Genomic DNA, 18,856 nt, shown 5'->3' with positions numbered 1-18,856 from the left:
AAGTGAACCCTCACCAAGTTTGGTATCAGTTGCAAATTTTATAAGCATATTCTTCACACCCTTATCCAAGTAATTAATCAAAATAATGAATAGTATTAGGATCCCACTAGATATGTCCTTCAGTTTGACAGCAAACTATTGATGCATACTCTTTTGAGTATATTTTTTTCAAGCAGTTGTGGAACCAGTTATTGGAGATGAGATTTGGATGCAATATCAGTTTGCTACAAAAAACCCTCCATTCATTACTTTGTCATAATATTAGCAATGCATTTGTTTCTATTCAGACTTTGTTTTGACTTGTGATCCTACAGCACATCTGAGGCATGTGCATACTTAAATGATAACTTGTTCTTCCTTTTCACAGTATTGCTATATAGACAAAGATAACATCATCCCATTGCAACTTAGAAAAAGAAAATTGACCCCTGACAAAAGTAATTAAAAATTAACATGCTATCTGTAGATCACATCCTTCATTTCAAATCAGTCCATGCTTTAAGTTTGTCATTGAATTTTAAAACACTCTGGACCGTTACACAAAGTCTGAGAGCAATGCTGGATGAAATACCATAGCATTTTCAAAATCGAACAAATGAACAAAAATATTTCTATAAAGATACCATTTGTGCAGGCTTTTTTACTCTGGTTCTTGGATTCTTAGAGTGAAATTGGTGGAACTCCTCTCACTTTTATGGTTTTTTTTTTTTTTTACTCGTGGCAGTGGTGGTGTAACCCCTGTTTGTGTTTTTTTCTGGGGAGCCTTGGAATTTCAAGGATCTTGGCTTGCTCCTTTCCCAAGCCCTGTTGGTGTTTCCCTGAAACGTCCTAATGGTTTGCTTCAATCTCTGAGATACCCTTGCATGATCTGTCTTGTTTTGGCAGTCCAAGGCATAGTGACCATCTCTTCCACAGGTATAACAGAAACCTTCTCGCCGGCTATCACCCCTCCTGCTACTCTCCCCTCTTGAGGATGGCACAGTATGTCCCTGAGCCTTCATCATGGCCACTTCTCAGTGCTGCGGCCACTGACGGGGCGTCTTCCATCTCTCCAAGCACTGTGGTGGTGTAATTCCCTGCCATCTTCGGCTGCATCACTGCATCCACTTGCAACAGTTGCTCCTCCTCTTCACGTATCTCTTGAATGAGCTTGTGGAATGGGGGTGGGTTTTGGGCCCGCTCCCTCAGCTGCAGTCGCCACAACATCAACCCATCTTGTCGAGTGCCCTGAAGGATTTGGTCCAACCTAGCAGAATCAATGCACTTGATGGGGATGCCCTCCTTCCACACTACCTGCTGTAGCAAATCCTCTAGTCTCTTGATGAAATGCAACAATCATTCGTGGGGCTCTTGATAGGTATGGCGGAAACGATAATACAGGTCTTCACTGCTATCAGTAGCACCGTAGACACTCTCAAGAGTGGTTAAATAGTCTTGCACTGTGTCAGCTGGTTGGGAGTCTTTCAGGGCTCGGATAAGTCGCATGGCAGGTCCCCTCAGACTCTCAAGCACATGCTTCCGCTTCTCAGCATCAGAGCATTCCCACTCTTGGACAAGTGGCACCGTAAAATCCCTCCTGGTCTCGTAATCATCCTCCCCTGAGGGTACAGGTGACACCCCCGAGAAAGAGCGTAACCACTTGTATGGAGCACTGTCATATACTGGCTTCAATGCACCTTTGAGAGTGTTTCCCAGCTCTTTGGCCCATCCCACCAGGCTGAGTGCTGCAGGTGTTGGAGCCCCTCCTAATGCCAAAATTAATTCTTCTCTTGTCCGCTTCTCATCCACCATCAGAGCTTGCAATTTCTGTGCTAAAGAATCCACCTCAAGTGACACAGGCACACTAGGAGGGGACTGCTCTGCCCCCAGAATTGTCCAGGGGATACCTTCTACTTGCACCTTTTTGGGCACTTTATCAAGATCTGCTTCCTTGTAGTGAGTACATAATGCTACCATGCCCTTCACTTTGCGGTTGTAAATATGGGTGTGGACCTTTACCCTCCCCAGTATTTCAGCTGCATCTAGGCTCTCCTCAATTTCATTTGGTTCCATCTCTTCTGGGAACCCCACCACCAGCACAGCTTTGGTTACTGGGATTCGTGCCCTTCGGCACAGGTCTTCTAATAATCCTATCTCCATTTTTTTATTTTTAAACAGAGATGAAAGTCACTCAGGAGTTTCTTTGCTCTGTGAAGGAGAGCCCAGGATGTGCAACGTGGTGTGTGTGTGTGTGTGTGTACTGCAAAGTTCCCCATACGGGCCACCAAGTGTAACTTTAGCGCCCTCGTGGCCAAGATAGAGTCTGCTCTGCAGGCAGCTCTGGCCAAGAAAAGGCGCGCGCAGGAATGCAGCAGGAGAAATCCCTTCCATCCCAGGGGCACCTGTTCCAAACCCCCCAGAGTGAATACACACACCCACAGGAAAAGTACAATGGCTATAACAAAGGGAGATATTTATTTACAGAGGGATGAGAGGAGAAAAACAACAAGGGGAAGTATAGGGGGAGCCGTAAAACAGGGGTGCCTCCAAAACAAGGCCCCACAGGCCCAATGGTAGCACAGTCTGACAGGGCAGACATTGAACAATGTGTCTGCACACAGAGTTCAGGAGTCCTGAGCAAAGTTCCAGTCCAGTGGTGAGTCTTGGGTGTTCCTGGTAGTCTTCGGCGCCAGTGAACTTTCCCCCAACAAACCCATCCAGTGCCCTCTTCTGCCGCTCTCTGCAAAGCCACACAGAGCAACCACCTCCCCACTTAACTACCTAGCAACTTCCCTCCTTGTTCCCAGTGCAGAGTCAAGAGCCCTAGTACTCACAGCCCCATGCAGCTCTGGCCAGCCGTGATACTGGTTCCAGCTCCAGCCTGTCCTTCTTGGGCAATTCCTCCCTGGCACAGTGCTCCTCCTGGCTCCTGTCTTGGGGTGTCCTCGATCGGCCGCCCTGACCTTCCCAGGCCTCAGGCAGGTTCTCTCCTTCTTCCTTTTTGAGGGCCTGCGGGCTGCTCCCTCTCTCTCCCTCCCCCAGCTCCAGAGAGCTCCCTAGAGTTTTCCTCCTTTTTTCTCACTCTCCCCCTCCCACCTAGGAAAAAGATTTAAAGGAGCCATGCTCTCTAAACCCCTAAGGGGTTACAGTGGTATAGTAGAATGTATACAAGACATGCTGCTGGTCATCATGTGCAATCTGCTGCCAAAGATGCTGTGTTCTGAATTTTCCAAGCAGTTCCTTCTTCACTGGTCAGCAAAGGATCTCCCTGTAAGACATTACACCTTATCAGGAGAGCGTAAGGGTGAAGTTAGCAATGGCTAAAGGGAAGATTGGGCATGCCTATGGTACTGTATCCTAGAATCCTGAACTGTGGCAATAGGATTCATTTGGAAAAAGAGTTTACCCATTTTATTGCCATAACCTGTTAAATCCTGGATTACCAGATTTTATGGCAAAAGAGACACAAGGTCTGTGAAGATTTATTGGACTATTGGTGAGAGAGACAAGCTTTCAAGCAAAAGAGGGAGACACCTTGATCAGTCCCCTTCCCCAAGAGAAATGACGGGCGCTTATGAAGTTTTGGAAGTCAGACTACAGGTTCATTGGCCTGGTCTGCTATCAGACACCGAAGTGTCTTCGGTGTTGTTGATACTGTGGTGAGGGATGCTGTGCCAGAGGTGGATGTCTACAAATATTCTAGGCTTCAGACATCCAGATTCCAAAAAGAGGGCCAGAAAAAGCTCAACGAGCTGCCTAACAGGAGAGATGCATTTTTGGAGGAGTAGGTAGAATCCTCTTTACAAAGTGAGAAGGGGACATAGACCTGTTAATTTTGCTCTTCTGGGTTTCATCTTTCATCCTTTCAGGCCTTTCTTTCAACAGAGGGAAAGGAAAGGCTCTGCTTCAAAAGCCTGCTTTCACAATAAGTGACTTCAGTAGTTTGGTTAATAAAGTGTTGACATAATATACTCCTGCCAACAAAAAAAACTTCCACCCCACACAAGCAGCAGCGGCTTTGTTGGCAGGAGAGTGCTCCTGCCAACAAAGCACTGTTCACACTGGTGCTTTTCATCAGTAAACCTTTTGTCATTCGGGGTGTGTGTGTGTGTGTGTTTTTCTTAACATCTCTGAACGACAAAAGTTTTGCCAACAAAGTTCCAATGTGTAGACAAGTAATGTCCCAAACTGTGTTTGGAGAGCTCCTGGACCAAAAAAAAAAATACTTAAGGCAAGGGATAAGTCCCCAAAACCTGCCATCATACATGCAACAGAGGGAAGGACTGAAGTCTTTCATCAAAATCTCAGCTGTCTTTTTAAGGCTATTTGTATACCAGTTTCTGCAGATTAACTTCTCAAAAGAAAGGGAAGAAGAGCCAGAAACAATTTAGGGTAATCTTGCATCATGACCTCCATCAAGAACATCTGGCTCCCCTTTCCATTTCTTTGAGGAGCATAGGTCTTCAGAGGGCAGTCTCCTTCAGTTTTCAGGCCAGTGGACTGTCACTTTTCAGACTGATTAGTAGCAGTAATCTTTGGCTGTGTTTAAAATAGTTTCATACCCCCTCTTCCCAAAGATTCCGTCTAAGGACTTTAATGGCCTTGTACCATCTCAGACTTGCATAAACGGGTGTTTTGACTAAGAACTCTAGAGTGAATGCTCACATAAATTACAGATGAGTAATCTGAATTCATTTAATCTTTTGTGCCACTTTTGTCGTGTTTAGATTGATGTCCCACTGCATTGCCTCATTGGACTCACCTAAGAAGTCCATGTGGGTGAAGCAGTAGGTATCAGATAACTCCTCTAGGCTACCTGCTTTACCCTTCAAACCTTGTTTGAAGAGGAGCTAGAAAAGAGCAGATTCAGAGCTATAGGTTTCTACTGATCAGGCAACGGGACTCAAAATAAGCATAGGATGGTTCCACAGCATTAGTTCCTTTCTGCACCAAAGAAGAGGTAACAAAACACAGGGAATGCCTGAAAACGTGAAACAATTGGCTTGAAGGTATACATACCTGTTGGTTAAGCTTGTCTTATTTTCAAGGCCCTTCATATCCTGTCCCCTCCCTACCTATCATCTTGTTCATTACCAAGCTGTTGACACATGTCTCTGATCAGCTAATGATACTTGTTAACTTTTCAAACAAGCACCTTTGTGCTTTTTCTCATGCTGCTCTTCACGCTTGGGAGAAGCTCCTCACAAACATCTTATTATTCTCCTTCAAATCTCTCCTTAAAACTCTCCTTTTCCAGGATGCTTACAAAATACTTGCCAACGGTTAGGCTGCTGGGTGATACCACAACCTGTCATGCTGACCATTGTTTCCTTGTACTACCCAGTCTGTCTGTCTGTATCTATGTGTTGTCTCTTGTCTTATACTTAGATTGCAAATTGTTTTTGTTCATGCAGCTTCTAGCACAGTGGGGTCCTGGTCCATGACTAGGGCTTCAAGTTAATGGGGCTATATTAATACACACCATAAATAAGTATAATAATCATGGTAAGATTGTATTTGGGCCCAAAAAATGTCAGGCAATTAGGTCTTCAACATAATGTATTGGAGGAGCCCAATAATTTTTTTTTTATTTCACCAGGAGAGCTATAACTTGTACTGAAAATGGTCAGTGCTTTTCTCAGGTTCCCGAGCCTTAGGATGGAGTCTTTATAGTCAGTCATTCAGGCAGTGAACATTGGTAAATTGTTGTACTCCTTACATTGTTGCATATGCTGCATAACTATAATTTCTCCCATGCTGCTTAGCCTAAAAACCAGATTTGCAGTATACACGTTTTATAAAACTGCAACTCAACATGTTTGATTCAAGATGCTGAAAGATAGGCAGATCTGTATCAATTCTGCTGTTTTCAATTGTCGTCTTGTTTGTGAAAGTAAGTCTCTCCTGCCTTTTTTTCACTAAAGAAACATGTTTGATTCTCTCAGAAAACTTCCAGAACTGCAGGGCACCTCAGTGTAAATTTCAAGGTGCAATATTTAAGCTTCTTAAATGCACCCTTGAATGCCCACCTTTTTACATATAATACTTCAGCAGTGATGTTATGGGGAAAATTAAAACTTTTTCTCTTATGTAACATCCAGTAAATTGTTAATAATTTGGGAAAGACCGCTTTCAGACAGAGTGTTCTGCCCTCAGTATACGATCAGACAGTGGGAATTCATTCAGCTGATGTAATGCTTCAAACGGGTTCTTCACTGATTGCATTTATCACTGGATATTATGCAGAGTTCTATGGAATTCTATGAAAATCAAGAACTAATACAATTTTAATTAAATTCTTATTAAACTCATTTGTTACTTTTGAACTCTCTTCTGGGCTCTTAATCTCTATTGCTTCAAACAATTCATTCCTTTTGTAGTTTGTTTTTGCACCTGTGGGATTATATTGTGGCTACTGACCTTTGGCAGTATGCATTAGGGCCAGTATTTTCAAACCTATGAGCCTAAAGTTAAGGACCAAAAGACATATTAAGCCACCTAAATAAGTTGCTTGACTTTCAGAGATGTTGAGCACGCACTACCATTTTCTTATAAGAGTCACTTCAATGACATTTTAAGAAACACGTACATCTATTTTGCCATCTTGCATTATGGGATTATATAAAAAGAAAATCAATTTTAAATGGAAACTTGATAAACATCAAAGCCTGTGTTGAAAAATGTTGTTTGTGTCTTAGAAACTCATTAGGCTGTGCATTCAGTCTTTGCGGGTGTGCTGCAGGTCACTTTGACCCACCCTTTGAGCAGTAGACTAGTTCTGAAGGAAGTTTTGTCCTGTCCTTGGCCAAACGAAATGAGAAGATTTCTGTGACATGGTATCTTTTGAAAGAGGGAGGGAAGTAAGTAATAAGGAGAAAATAGGAAGTCTACAAAAGAACCCTTCCTTTTTTTCTACATACTCAGACTGTATTTATATTTTTTTTTCTTGCAAACGTTGTCCGTGTCTCAATCCAATCCTCTGAATTGACAATGAATGTAATTTCGAGAGATCTGGCAAGCAGCTCTTTCACCTACCACAATGAACAGCTGTAAGAGCAGTTGTCCGTCTTTGTAACTTGTTGGGGTGGATTTCAAATTAAATTCTAGAAATACCTTGTTCAGATCTTGTAAGGTTTAGAAAAGGTATGTTCTAACACAGGGGTGGGCAAACTTTTTGGCCCAAGGGCCACATTGGGGTTGCAAAACAGTATGGAGGGCCAGGTAGGGAAGACTGTGCCCCCTCCCAAACAGCCTGCCCCCCACCCCTTATCCACCCCCTCCCACTTCCTGCCCCCTGACTGCCCCCCTAAGAACCTCCAAACCCATCCAACCCCTCTGCTCCTTGTCCCCAACCGACCCCCCTCCATCCACCCCCCCACCCCCTGACCGCCCCATTCCAGGACCCTACCCCTTATCCATCTTCCCCCCCCCAGCCCCTTTCGGAATGTGGCCCCGCAAACATGGGCGGAGGACTCAACAGGAGCAGGGGCAGCCGCACAGCCAGAGAGAAGCGGTGGTTTCCCCTTCAAAGGGCCGCTTCTCTCTGGCCGGCTGCGTGGCCTCCCAGTGCTCCCCCTGAGTCCTCCGCCTGCGTTCCTTGCGCTCCCGCCGTCTGCACCGCCCGCCTGCATATGATTTCAGTGCAGCCAGTGTTGAGTTGCCCGAGTGCCCGGCCCTGGGTCCCCCTGTTGTTGGGGGGCCTTTGCCAGGGCACCCTGTGTTCACTTGTAAATCTGCCCCTGCACTGCGCCGCCCAGCCCCGGAGCCAGCCAGGATGCCGCGCTGCCAGCACAGCAAGCTGAGGCTGCGGGGGAGGAAGGACAGCCGGGGAGTGGCCGGGGCCAGCTGGGAGCTCAGGGGCTGGGCAGGATGGCCCCGCAGGCCAGATGTGGCTCACGGTCCGTAATTTGCCCACCTCTGCCCTATCCACACCCCCACCCTCTGACCACCACCCCGAACTCCTCTACCCTCTATCCAACCCCCCCTGTCTCCTGCCCCCTTACCACACTGCCTGGAGCACCGCTGGCTGGCGGCGCTACAGCCACGCAGCCGCCGCCACCGTGCAGCACAGAGACTGGGTCAGGCCGGGCTCCGCAGCTCGCTGCCCCAGGAGCTCGCAGCCCCGCCGCCCAGAGCATTGCGCCAGCGGCGGAGCGAGCGAGCTGAGGCTGCGGGGGACGGGGGATAGCAAGGGAGGGGCCAAGGGTGAGCCTCCTGGGTCAGGAGCTCGGGGGCCGGTCAGGACAGTCCTGCGGGCCGGATGTGGCCCGCGGGCCGTAGTTTGCCCACCCCTGTTCTAACAGCTGAATAGGAAATTGCATGCTTGCTTTCACAAGATTAATTCATTGGTTAAATTTGAAGCTTAATGCTCTGGATGATACGTTGACTGCTTTTGGTCCTGACATTTCAGCGAGGCTTTGCCTTTATAGGTAAAAAACAAAAGAGAGTCTTACTGCCCTTTGGGTGAAATCCCTATATAGCAAGTAATCCAAGAGAACATCAAACAGAGCCAAAGGACATTAATGAGAATGTGAATTTCATGAATATTGTTTGAGAGAATACAGCTGTTCTACTGTAGCTGATTCTATTCAACTACTGGGTAAAAAGATGAAATAGGAGTCAAGTTGTCTTCTCTGAATAATATTTATGTAAACTTGTACTGCTTGTTTGTTTTTAATATGGTAGTGTCATATAAGATTTATATCTGATATATCACTGAGGACTTTCCTGTACCTAAACATCTAGAATAAAAGTTGTTTCAGACTCATGTTTGAATTTTCTAGCTTTCATGAACTTTCCAGATCCTTAATGTTAGTTATAGGTAAGGCTAACATTTTGTCACGGCAGTCATGGAAGTCACAGAATCTGTGACCATGGGTGCTGGGCCCCCCTGTTAGCCCCAAGCTGCTGCTGCAGCAGGACGCAGGCAGGTCTGTGCAGCTCCCAGCCACCATGGGCAGATCCCATAGCTCCAGGCTGCTTCTGGCGCTCAGACCCTCACTCTCAGACACCAGGGGTGAGGGGAACCCTGGAGCCCCAGCAGCGGTGGGTGCTGGACCCTCCTTCCAAAGTTACAAAGTAAATAAGTTAAATTTTAGACTTGCTAAATTTAATAATTGTACTTAAATCACAATTTAAATTAAATTCACAAAATAACAACAACCAAATAAGGAAACAGTATGTTAAACATAATGTATGACTTAATGGCTTTCCCACTGAAAAAAAATCTCATTATTACTTTACCAAAGTGTTGGGTTTTTTTGTTAATTATTCATAAGTAACTTGTCAGCATGCGGGATATTGAGAGAGTATCAAGCACTCTGATAGTCTTGTAAAGCTAGGAAGTTACTATCCGAAAAGTGTAGCATTCTCTTGCAAATTGTAGAACAAAATTCCTAGATATAATAGTTAAGTAAAAGGCAAATTAAGCTCATGGTTCTCTGTCTGTGAAAGGATGATTTAATGGTTAAGGTACAAGATTAGGACCTCATGAGTATGCAATGAACTGTTCATCAATCAAGTGTATATGCAACAAAGGTTCTAGGCATGTAACTGAATACGCAAATTGTCAGTTGTCATAGACTAGGGCTAAGGCTCAGCAGTTACACCATATAACAATAGAAATTAACAACATTTCTCCTTACATTTCATTATAATAATAGTTATCAATTCTTTAGTATTTTTAATATGTTTATTGCACTTCTAGTACCTTTCCAAGGAGTAAAGATGTACTTGTCCTAAAAGCACTCTGAAGTATGTGGTCCCTGCTATTTGAATAGTGTGGTATGAAAGAGACAAGTTTAAACTATCAAAAGCAACTGCTTAAAGCTGTTGTTTAAATTTCTCTTAGGCCAATTTGCTTGGGCATACAAAGGAGAGTATGCATATATAGCATGAGTTAGTTAAAATAAAAAATATGTTTACTTGAAGCATTGTTAAAAAGAGTAGAAATCAACAAGATATCTTTTTGTTACTTATATTTAAAGAACAGAAAGAGAAATAGACTTTGAAATGAAATCTTACTCCTTTTTCACAGCCCTGTTAACCGTGGAATAGAGAAGAGTCCTTTTCACATGACTGGCATGAGCATTAGTAGCACTTCGGGATTCTGCAGCTTTTTTGTGCATTCACTTAACTCTGCTTCGTCCAGAGGGGAACGGAAGAGGCTGTCCACAGGGGTTCAGCAAAGCTTTGGGATACCACACTGTGACATCAGGTTTATATACCCCGTTTCAGAGGCTATTGGAAGAAGGCAATTCTCTTTTCTATTAGACCCTGGCCAACTGATTTCAGCTCTCAGTTTTTCTTCTGCTTTCATCAGTACCAGTAGATGGTGGTGGTGGTAAATAAGTTTTTTTCAGTCCTTCTCTTATCAGAGGGTTTTTATGTTTGATTTATTTCAAGGACTGTATTTGAGTATTAGCCAAACTATTAATTGGAATGCCTCTCTTTTTAAGCAATTTCTTTTAAAAATTCACTTATACTCTGGTTAGGTAATTATATTGTTCAATATTCTTTTTCCATGTGTCATATGACTCATACCACTTCTGTAGTGCAACAATTGTTTTAGAAAGAAAACTAGCAAATCTCTCTTAGTCTTTTTGTCAGCTATCAGGGCCTGCAGCAGAGGCAGGCTCTGGGCAACCTGATGAGCGCAGTTGGCCTTTAGTAGGCTGCCTTAGTGGCTGCACTGCCTGATTGGTGGGAAGAGTCAGCAGCTAATCTCTTAAACCCAGCAGAAGCAGCTGTTTGAAATATTGCCCATGGTTGTGATAGCTCATGTTCCAGCCTAGTTTCAAGCCATGCTCCAGCCTTGCCTCACTCCAGGTAACCTGGTTTTGACAGTCAGCTCTGATTGCTGACCTCTGATTGGAGCTCTGGTCCTTGCTCTGGTTTCTGGCCTCTGGATCTTACTCTTGGCTCCTATTCTTGGTTATCAATTACTGCTCTAGTCATTAGGCCAGAGTGCCCACATCCTAGTCTCTGACGACTTTTAAATCTAGTGAACATAGTCCATATTTTCTTTGATTTCACATCCTTTAGGGCAGATTGGCAACCTTTCAGAAGTGGTGTGCCGAGTCTTCATTTATTCACTCTAATGTAAGGTTTCGCGTGCAAGTAATACATTTTAATGTTTTAGAAGGTCTCTTTCTATAAGTCTATAATATATAACTAAACTATGGTTGTATGTAAAGTAAATAAGGTTTTTAAAATGTTTAAGAAACTTCATTTAAAATTAAGTTAAAATGCAGAGCCCCGTGGACCGGTGGCCAGGACTCAGGCGGTGTGAGTGCCACTGAAAGTCATCTCGCGTACTGCCTGTGGCATGCATGCCATAGGTTGCTACCCCTGCTTTCAGGCAATAAAATGGCAGATGAAATTCAGTGTTGATAAATGCAAAGTAGTGTACATTAGAAAACATAATCCCAACTATACATATACAATTATGGGGTCTAAATTAGCTATTTCCACTCAAGAAGGAGATCTTGGAGTCATTATGGATAGTTCTCTGAAAACATCCACTCAATGTGCAGCGGCAGTCAAAAGAGCTAACAGTGTTGGGAACCATTAAGAAAGGGACAGATAATAAGACCGAAAATATCATATTGCCTCTATATAAATCTATGGTACGCCCACATCTTGAATACTGTGTTCAGATGTTGTTGCCTCATCTCAAAAAAGATATATTGGAATTGGAAAAGGTTCAGAAAAGGGCAACAAAAATGATTAGGGGTATGGAACAGCTTTCATATGAGGAGAGATTAATAAGACTGGGATTTTTCAGCTTGGAAAAGAGACGACTAAGGAGGAATATGATAAAGGTCTATAAAATCATGACAGATGTGGAGAAAGTAAATAAGTAAAAATTACTCCTCGGAACACAAGAATTAGGGGGTCATCAAATTAAATTAATAGACAGCAGGTCTTAAACAAACAAAAGGATGCCAGAGGGTGTTGTGAAGGCCAGAACTATAACAGGGTTCAAAAAAGAATTAGATAAATTCATGGAGGATAGGTCCATCAATGGCTGTTAGCCCGGATGGGCAGGGATGGTGTCCCTAGCCTCTGTTTGCCAGAAGCTGAGAATGGGTGACAGGGGATGGATCACTTGATGATTACCTAGTCTATTCATTCCCTGTGGGGCACGTAGCGTTGGCCACTGTCGGAAGACAGGATACTGAGCTAGATGGACCTTTGGTCTGACTCAATATGGCCACTCTTATCTTAAAAAAAATCACAGCACCTATTAGTGTGGCTGCAGGCAAAACCCAGCATTTGGGTGTTGATGAAAAGTTGGCAATCATAAAAGAAAGATAGATTTTTAGCAAATCTATAAGAAGATTCAATTGAATTAATATAATTGAATTTTCTGCTTCCTCCTTTTCCAGGGCAGTGTAATTTGAGGTTTGATTATCCTATGTAGCTTGAATGGCCTCACTTTTTCCTTGTGTGGAAGTAAGTTTTCACATTAATACTTAAGCCATGTATGAAACAGAAACCTTTTTATAATTTTGAAAAAAAAATGCAATACAAAGTTAATATCTTTTATTTCAGAGAAAAAGTATGCTTTTGTGTTTTGTGTAAGATAAAGGTTAAATTATAATTAATACAATTTAAACTTAATTGCTATTTTGGGGCTTTGTTCTATCTACAATATGAAAAACATGTTTAATGGAAAATGTACATATTTTCTACTGATGACAAACCACTACCTATCTTTTGATGAATAATTCCTAAAATATCAAATGTCATATTTTCCAAGCTGAAATATATTCCACTCTTCGTATATTCTATAACTCCTATCTGCCTGGCTCCCTTTAAGGAGAATGGGCATAATTAATGGAAGGTGCAGCAGAATTAATTCAGAATATATCTGATGGTGTTTTAATAGAATACAAAAATCACTAGCTGAATAAATTACTTCAGTTAATATTATAAATGTATGCATGTTTGACATACATTATGTGTATGTTATATTTGTATATATACCTATGTGTATATAACATACACACATCTGATAGTGATATCAGTGTGAAAATAGCAGGACCATGTAGTAGACTGTGTAATACACTCAGCCTGCACTCTGTTCACTAATGCATTTCCAGGAAGACCACTATTAATATTCTAAATCTGAAATAGCTTCAAACAGACACTATTTAAAAAAATAGTTTGATGGAGAAATGTTTCCTTTTTTCCCCATCCATAATTTACATCGACCTAAGACCTAGGATTGGCACTATTCACTCTTGGATTAGTGACAGATTTAATGTCTCAGAAACCTTTAGTGACAAGAATTAGAAGGAGGTTTATAACTTGAGTAGCAGAGATTCTTCTTCGAGTGCTTGCTCATATCAATTCCAATTAGGTGCGCGCGCGCATTGCGTGCACGTTTGTTGGAAGATTTTTACCCTAGCAACACTCGGTGGGTCGGCTGGGTCGCCCCCTAGAGTGGCACCGCAATGGCGCCGGATATATACCCCTGCCGACCCAACGGCCCTTCAGTTCCTTCTTGCCGCCCATGTCGGTCGTTGGAACAGTGGAGCGCGGCTTAGCTGATCTCCACTTCCCTAGCTACTCGTAGTTATCTTGTTAATTCTTGTGTATATAGTTCAAATTTCTATAGTTGTAGTTAATTTTATTAGTTCTTAACATAGTTAGTGTATATAGTTAAGAGGGGTTCGGGGATTATCCCCTTCCCCGCACCCGGTGCCGGGGCCCATGCCCGGTTCACCGGGTTTCAAACCGTGCTTGGCCTGTCACAAGCCGATGCCAACAGGAGATCCCCATGACTCCTGCCTTAAGTGCCTCAGGGAATCTCACCTCGCAGATAAGTGCCGTATTTGCAAGGCCTTTAAGCTGAGGACAAAAAAGGAGCGGGACTCAAGCAGCTCCTGATGGAGGCGGCTCTTACTGCTCCACCTTCGGCACCGAGCGCTGGACAGTCTACAACCAGAAGCGCTTCCTCGGCACCAGACCGCACCGGTACCACTAAGGCCTCTCGGCACCGACCGTCGCCGGCACCAATGTCTGTTCGGCACCGCTCCCTCTGCCCGAGGGTGAAGAGACAGAAGACTCCGGCTGCTTCTGTGACACCTGCACCGCAGCCAGAGCACTCAACTAGGTCGGACCGCCCGGCACCGACAACGTCGGCACCATCGATTCCGGTCCCGCAAGGGCCGTCGAATCCGGTGCCTGAAAGCTCCCCGGCGAGAGCCGTGGTTGAGCTCACTGTCCCCTCCGCGCCGGAGACATTTTCCACGGCGAGGGAGCTGATCGCAATGACAGAGTCTGCGCTGCCTCAACCCCCGGCACCGCCGGTGCGGGTCATAGTCGATCGGCAAGCCTGCCTTGATCAGACCACCCTCTGTCGGCACCGCAGAGCGGCACCGTTCATGATCGCGGTCCCGCAGACGTTCTCTGTCCTTTCACCGATCCCGGTCCCGACGCCGCTCGCAGTCCCGGCACTGTTCTCCTTCTCGGTACCGGTCGCACTCGCGGCATCGATCAGTGTCCCGTTCGCCGGCCCGATACTCTCGGCACCGATCCAGCTCCAGGCATCGTGACTCTCACAGCCGCTCCCATCGTTGAGCCTCGAGATCTTGGTCGACCTCCCGGCACCGTTCCGGTCGCAGGTCCCAATCTCGTTCCCGGTACTGGTATGGCTCCCGGTACCGATCCCCGGTGCCGAGTAGAGCGAGATTGGTCAGAGAGGGAGACTCTGCCCAGGGCTTTTCAGCCCCTCCATGGCCATCTCGACACACATCGGTGTCGTCTCATGCGGACAGTTCCTATGCTCAGGACCGTGATTCCGATGTGCCCACCAGAGTCTTCCAGGAGACCCAGGCCCAAGACCAAGGCCCCCATCAGTGGTCATTCTGGACACCTTGGGCGTACCACCAGGCCCAAGGTGTACCGGTAGTTCCGTCTCGCTCTGTCTCATCAGAGCACCGAGTGCCAGAGGCTACTGTTAGCCGTTCCCCTCCGACCGGTACGGTGGACGCTCCAATTCAGCCACCAGACTCCCAGCTCCACCTGGAGCAGGAGGTCGTCCAGGAACAAGAGCCCACACAGGACCCGCTTGTCCCCGGCCTTTCTTCTTCCTCCTCCCCAGATGAGGCGGTGGCAGGAACATCCTCCTCGGGCCCTTCTCCAATCGACCTGAGGGCCCATCAGGACCTCCTGAGATGGATGGCACTCAATATGAACCTCCAGGTGGAGGAAGTCCCGGAGATAGAGGACCTGGCAGTAGATATCCTATCGGCTGACGCACCCACAAGAGTGGCTTTACCGTTTATCTGGACGATCCAGGCTAATGCTGATACCATCTGGCAGTCTCCAGCCTCTATACCACCCGCTGCCAGGGGTGTTGAGCGCAAGTACATGGTGCCCTCTAAGGGGTACGAGTACTTGTATGTGCATCCTCCTCCCTGCATCCTCGTAGTCTGTCAATGAGAGGGAACGCCATGGCCAGCAAGTGCCAGCTCCAAAATCGAAGGAGGCTGGGCGTATGGACCTACTGGGCCGTAAGGTGTACTCGGCAGGGGCCCTACAACTCCGGGTGGCAAACCAACAAGCCCTACTTAGCCGCTACAATTATAACACCTCGGCAGCAGTGGGTAAATTTACGGAGTTAGTCCCTCAAGACTCCCGTCAAGAGTTTGCCGCCCTCTTGGAGGAGGGGAAGAAAGTGGCGAGAACTTCCCTCCAGGCCTCGTTGGATGCAGCTGACTCCGCAGCCAGGATTCTGGCCTCGGGTGTTGCCATGAGACGCATTTCATGGCTTCAGGTGTCAGGCCTCCCGCCGGAGCTACAGCATACCATACAGGACTTGCCTTTTGACGGTAGAGGCCTGTTTTCTGAAAAGACTGACCCTAGGCTACAAAGCCTAAAGGACAACAGGGTCATTATGCGCTCTCTCGGCGTGCACACGCCGGTAACTCTGCGCAGGCCTTTCCGTCCCCAACCTCACCGCCCTTACCCTGCGCCTAGACAAAGAGAGGACTTTGGCAGAAGGCGTGGCCGAGGCGGTCATATGACACCCTCGATAGGAAGGATGCATATTTTCACGTCGCCATTTACCCTCCACACAGAAGGTACCTCCGGTTTGTGGCCAACCGTCAACATTTCCAGTTTACGGTCCTTCCGTTTGGCCTCTCTACAGCCCCAAGAGTACTCACAAAGTGCATGGCTGTAGTCGCCGCCTCCCTCCGCCGCCGGATACACGTTTTTCCGTATCTAGACGATTGGCTCATTCTAGGGACCTCCGAGGCCCAAGTCACCTGTCATGTGGGCATCGTCAAGGACCTATTCCTGTGTCTAGGCCTGATGATCAATATAGAGAAATCCACTCTGATTCCCACACAGAGAATAGAATTCATTGGGGCCATCCTGGACTCCAGTCTCGCCAGAGCCTGCTTACCTCAGCCTTGGTTTCAAGCGATGGTAACAATTATACAAGGTCTACGGAACTTCCCAACAACTTCGGCTCGCACTTGCCTCGGTCTCCTGGGTCACATGGCTGCCTGCACGTTCATGACCAAACATGCCAGGCTACGCCTCCGTCCCCTCCAATCGTGGCTCGCCTCGGTATACCAACCGGGCAGAGACAGCATAGACATGATCATCACAATCCCCCCGAGCATCCTAGGCTCCCTTCTCTGGTGGTTGATGCCCTCCCTGGTGTATGCAGGGATGCCGTTCCATCCACCTCACCCCTCGGTGTCCCTGATGACGGACGCCTCATCTCTTGGCTGGGGTGCTCACCTTGGTCAGCTTCGCACTCAGGGCCTTTGGTCAGTTCAAGAGCTGGCCTTGCACATCAATGTCCGAGAGCTGAGAGCAGTCCGCCTTGCATGCCAGGCATTTCAGCAGCACCTACAAGGCCGTTGTGTCTCAGTGTTCACAGACAACACAACGGCCATGTATTACATAAACAAGCAGGGAGGAGCACGGTCCTCCCCTCTTTGTCAGGAAGCCATCCAGCTCTGGGACTTCTGCATAGCCCACTCGATAGACCTGGTAGCGTCCTTTCTGCCAGGGGTTCAGAACACTCTGGCGGATCGCCTCAGCAGATCCTTCCTGTCTCACGAGTGGTCGATTCGTCCGGACGTTATCCATTCTGTTTTCCGGAAGTGGGGTTTTCCCCGCATAGACCTCTTCGATTCTCACAAGAACAGGAATTGCCAGACATTCTGCTCATTCCAAGGCCTCTCCCCGGGCTCGATCTCAGACGCTTTTCTGATGCCGTGGACGAGCCATCTGCTGTACACTTTTCCACCATTCCCGCTGGTTCACAGGGTCCTGCTAAAACTCTGCAGGGACAGAGCGCACCTGATCATGATTGCTCCAGCGTGGGCCAGGCAGCACTGGTACACCATGTTGCTAGACCTGTTGATAGCCAACCCGATTCCCCTGCCTCTTCGCCCAGACCTCATAATGCAGGATCACGGCAGACTTCACCAACCAGACCTGCAATCCCTGCACCTCACAGCATGGCTGCTTCATGGCTAAACCGATCCGAGTTACGTTGCTCTGCCTCGGTACAACAGGTACTCCTGGATAGTAGGAAACCTTCCACTCGGTTAACATATCTGGCCAAGTGGAAGCGTTTCTCCTGCTGGTGCGAAGCGCACAATGTTACTCCCACCGAGGTCCCGATCCATTCCATCTTGGACTACCTCTGGTCTCTCAAACAGCAGGGCCTGGCGGTGTCATCATTGAGAGTGCACTTGGCAGCCATCTCTACCTTCCACCCAGGGGAGAGTGGCCACTCTGTATTCTTGCACCCTATGGTTTCTAGGTTCCTCAAGGGCTTGGAGCGCTTATACCCCCAAGTTCGCCGCCCCACCCAAACCTGGGACCTCAACCTGGTTCTAACCAGACTTATGACTGCCCCATTCGAGCCGCTGGCAACCTGCTCGCTGCTATACCTGTCCTGGAAGACAGTTTTCCTCGTAGCCATTACATCGGCTAGGTGAGTCTCCGAGCTTCGGGCTCTCACGGTGGACCCACCATATACTGTGTTTCACAAGGACAAGGTGCAGTTGTGACCACATCCGGCCTTCCTCCCTAAGGTGGTGTCGGCCTTTCATATCAACCAGAATATTTTCCTTCCGGTCTTCTTTCCGAAGCCACACTCATCGCGAAGGGAGCAACAATTGCACTCCCTAGACGTCCATAGGGCGCTCGCATTTTATATCGAGCGGACAAAGCCCTTTCGTAAAACGCCCCAACTCTTCGTCGCAGTGACAGACCGAATGAAGGGCCTACCTGTCTCCTCCCAGAGGATTTCATCTTGGGTGACGTCATGCATCCGCACCTGCTATGACTTGGCCCATGTTCCATCGAGCCACCTCACTGCACATTCCACCAGGTCTCAGGCTTCTTCTGCTGCCTTCCTGGCTCATGTACCCATCCAGGAGATATGTCGCGCAGCCTACCTGGTCCTCGGTCCACACCTTTGCCTCACGTTATGCACTGGTCCAACAGTCCAGAGATGATGCAGCCTTTGGCTCAGCAGTTTTGCATTCTGCAACATCTCACTCCGACCCCACCGCCTAGGTAAGGCTTGGGAATCACCTAATTGGAATCGATATGAGAAAGCACTCGAAGAAGAAAAGACGGCTACTCACCTTTGTAACTGTTGTTCTTCGAGATGTGTTGCTCATATCCATTCCAAACCCGCCCTCCTTCCCCTCTGTCGGAGTAGCCGGCAAGAAGGAACTGAAGGGCCGTTGGGTTGGCAAGGTTATATATTTGGCGCTATAGCGGCGCCACTCCAGGGGGCGACCCAGTCGACCCACCGAGTGTTGCTAGGGTAAAAATCTTCCGACGAATGTGCATGCTGCGCGCGCGTACCTAATTGGAATGGATATGA

At 46.9% G+C, this 18,856-nt stretch overlaps 2 protein-coding genes across 17 annotated transcripts in view; one reads left to right on the top strand and one right to left on the bottom strand.

The window, feature by feature from the left end:
* The window catches only part of GPHN (gephyrin), a 572,379-nt gene that overhangs the window by 140,739 nt on the left and 412,784 nt on the right, over positions 1-18,856 (top strand). The window lies entirely within an intron of this gene.
* LOC120403489 (modulator of apoptosis 1-like) lies at positions 1,336-2,139 on the bottom strand. The gene has a single exon (XM_039534559.1). The coding sequence runs from the start codon at positions 2,137-2,139 to the stop codon at positions 1,336-1,338; it is 804 nt and encodes a 267-aa protein (XP_039390493.1).

Source organism: Mauremys reevesii, linkage group 4, assembly GCF_016161935.1.
Source record: "Mauremys reevesii isolate NIE-2019 linkage group 4, ASM1616193v1, whole genome shotgun sequence".
In the NCBI taxonomy this organism is placed as follows: domain Eukaryota; kingdom Metazoa; phylum Chordata; order Testudines; family Geoemydidae; genus Mauremys; species Mauremys reevesii.
This window is presented reverse-complemented; position numbering and strand designations above follow the sequence as displayed.

Coding starts and splice junctions, on each gene's coding strand:
- LOC120403489 (XM_039534559.1), bottom strand. CDS start 2,139: ATGGAGATAGGATTATTAGAAGACCTGTGCCGAAGGGCACGAATCCCA.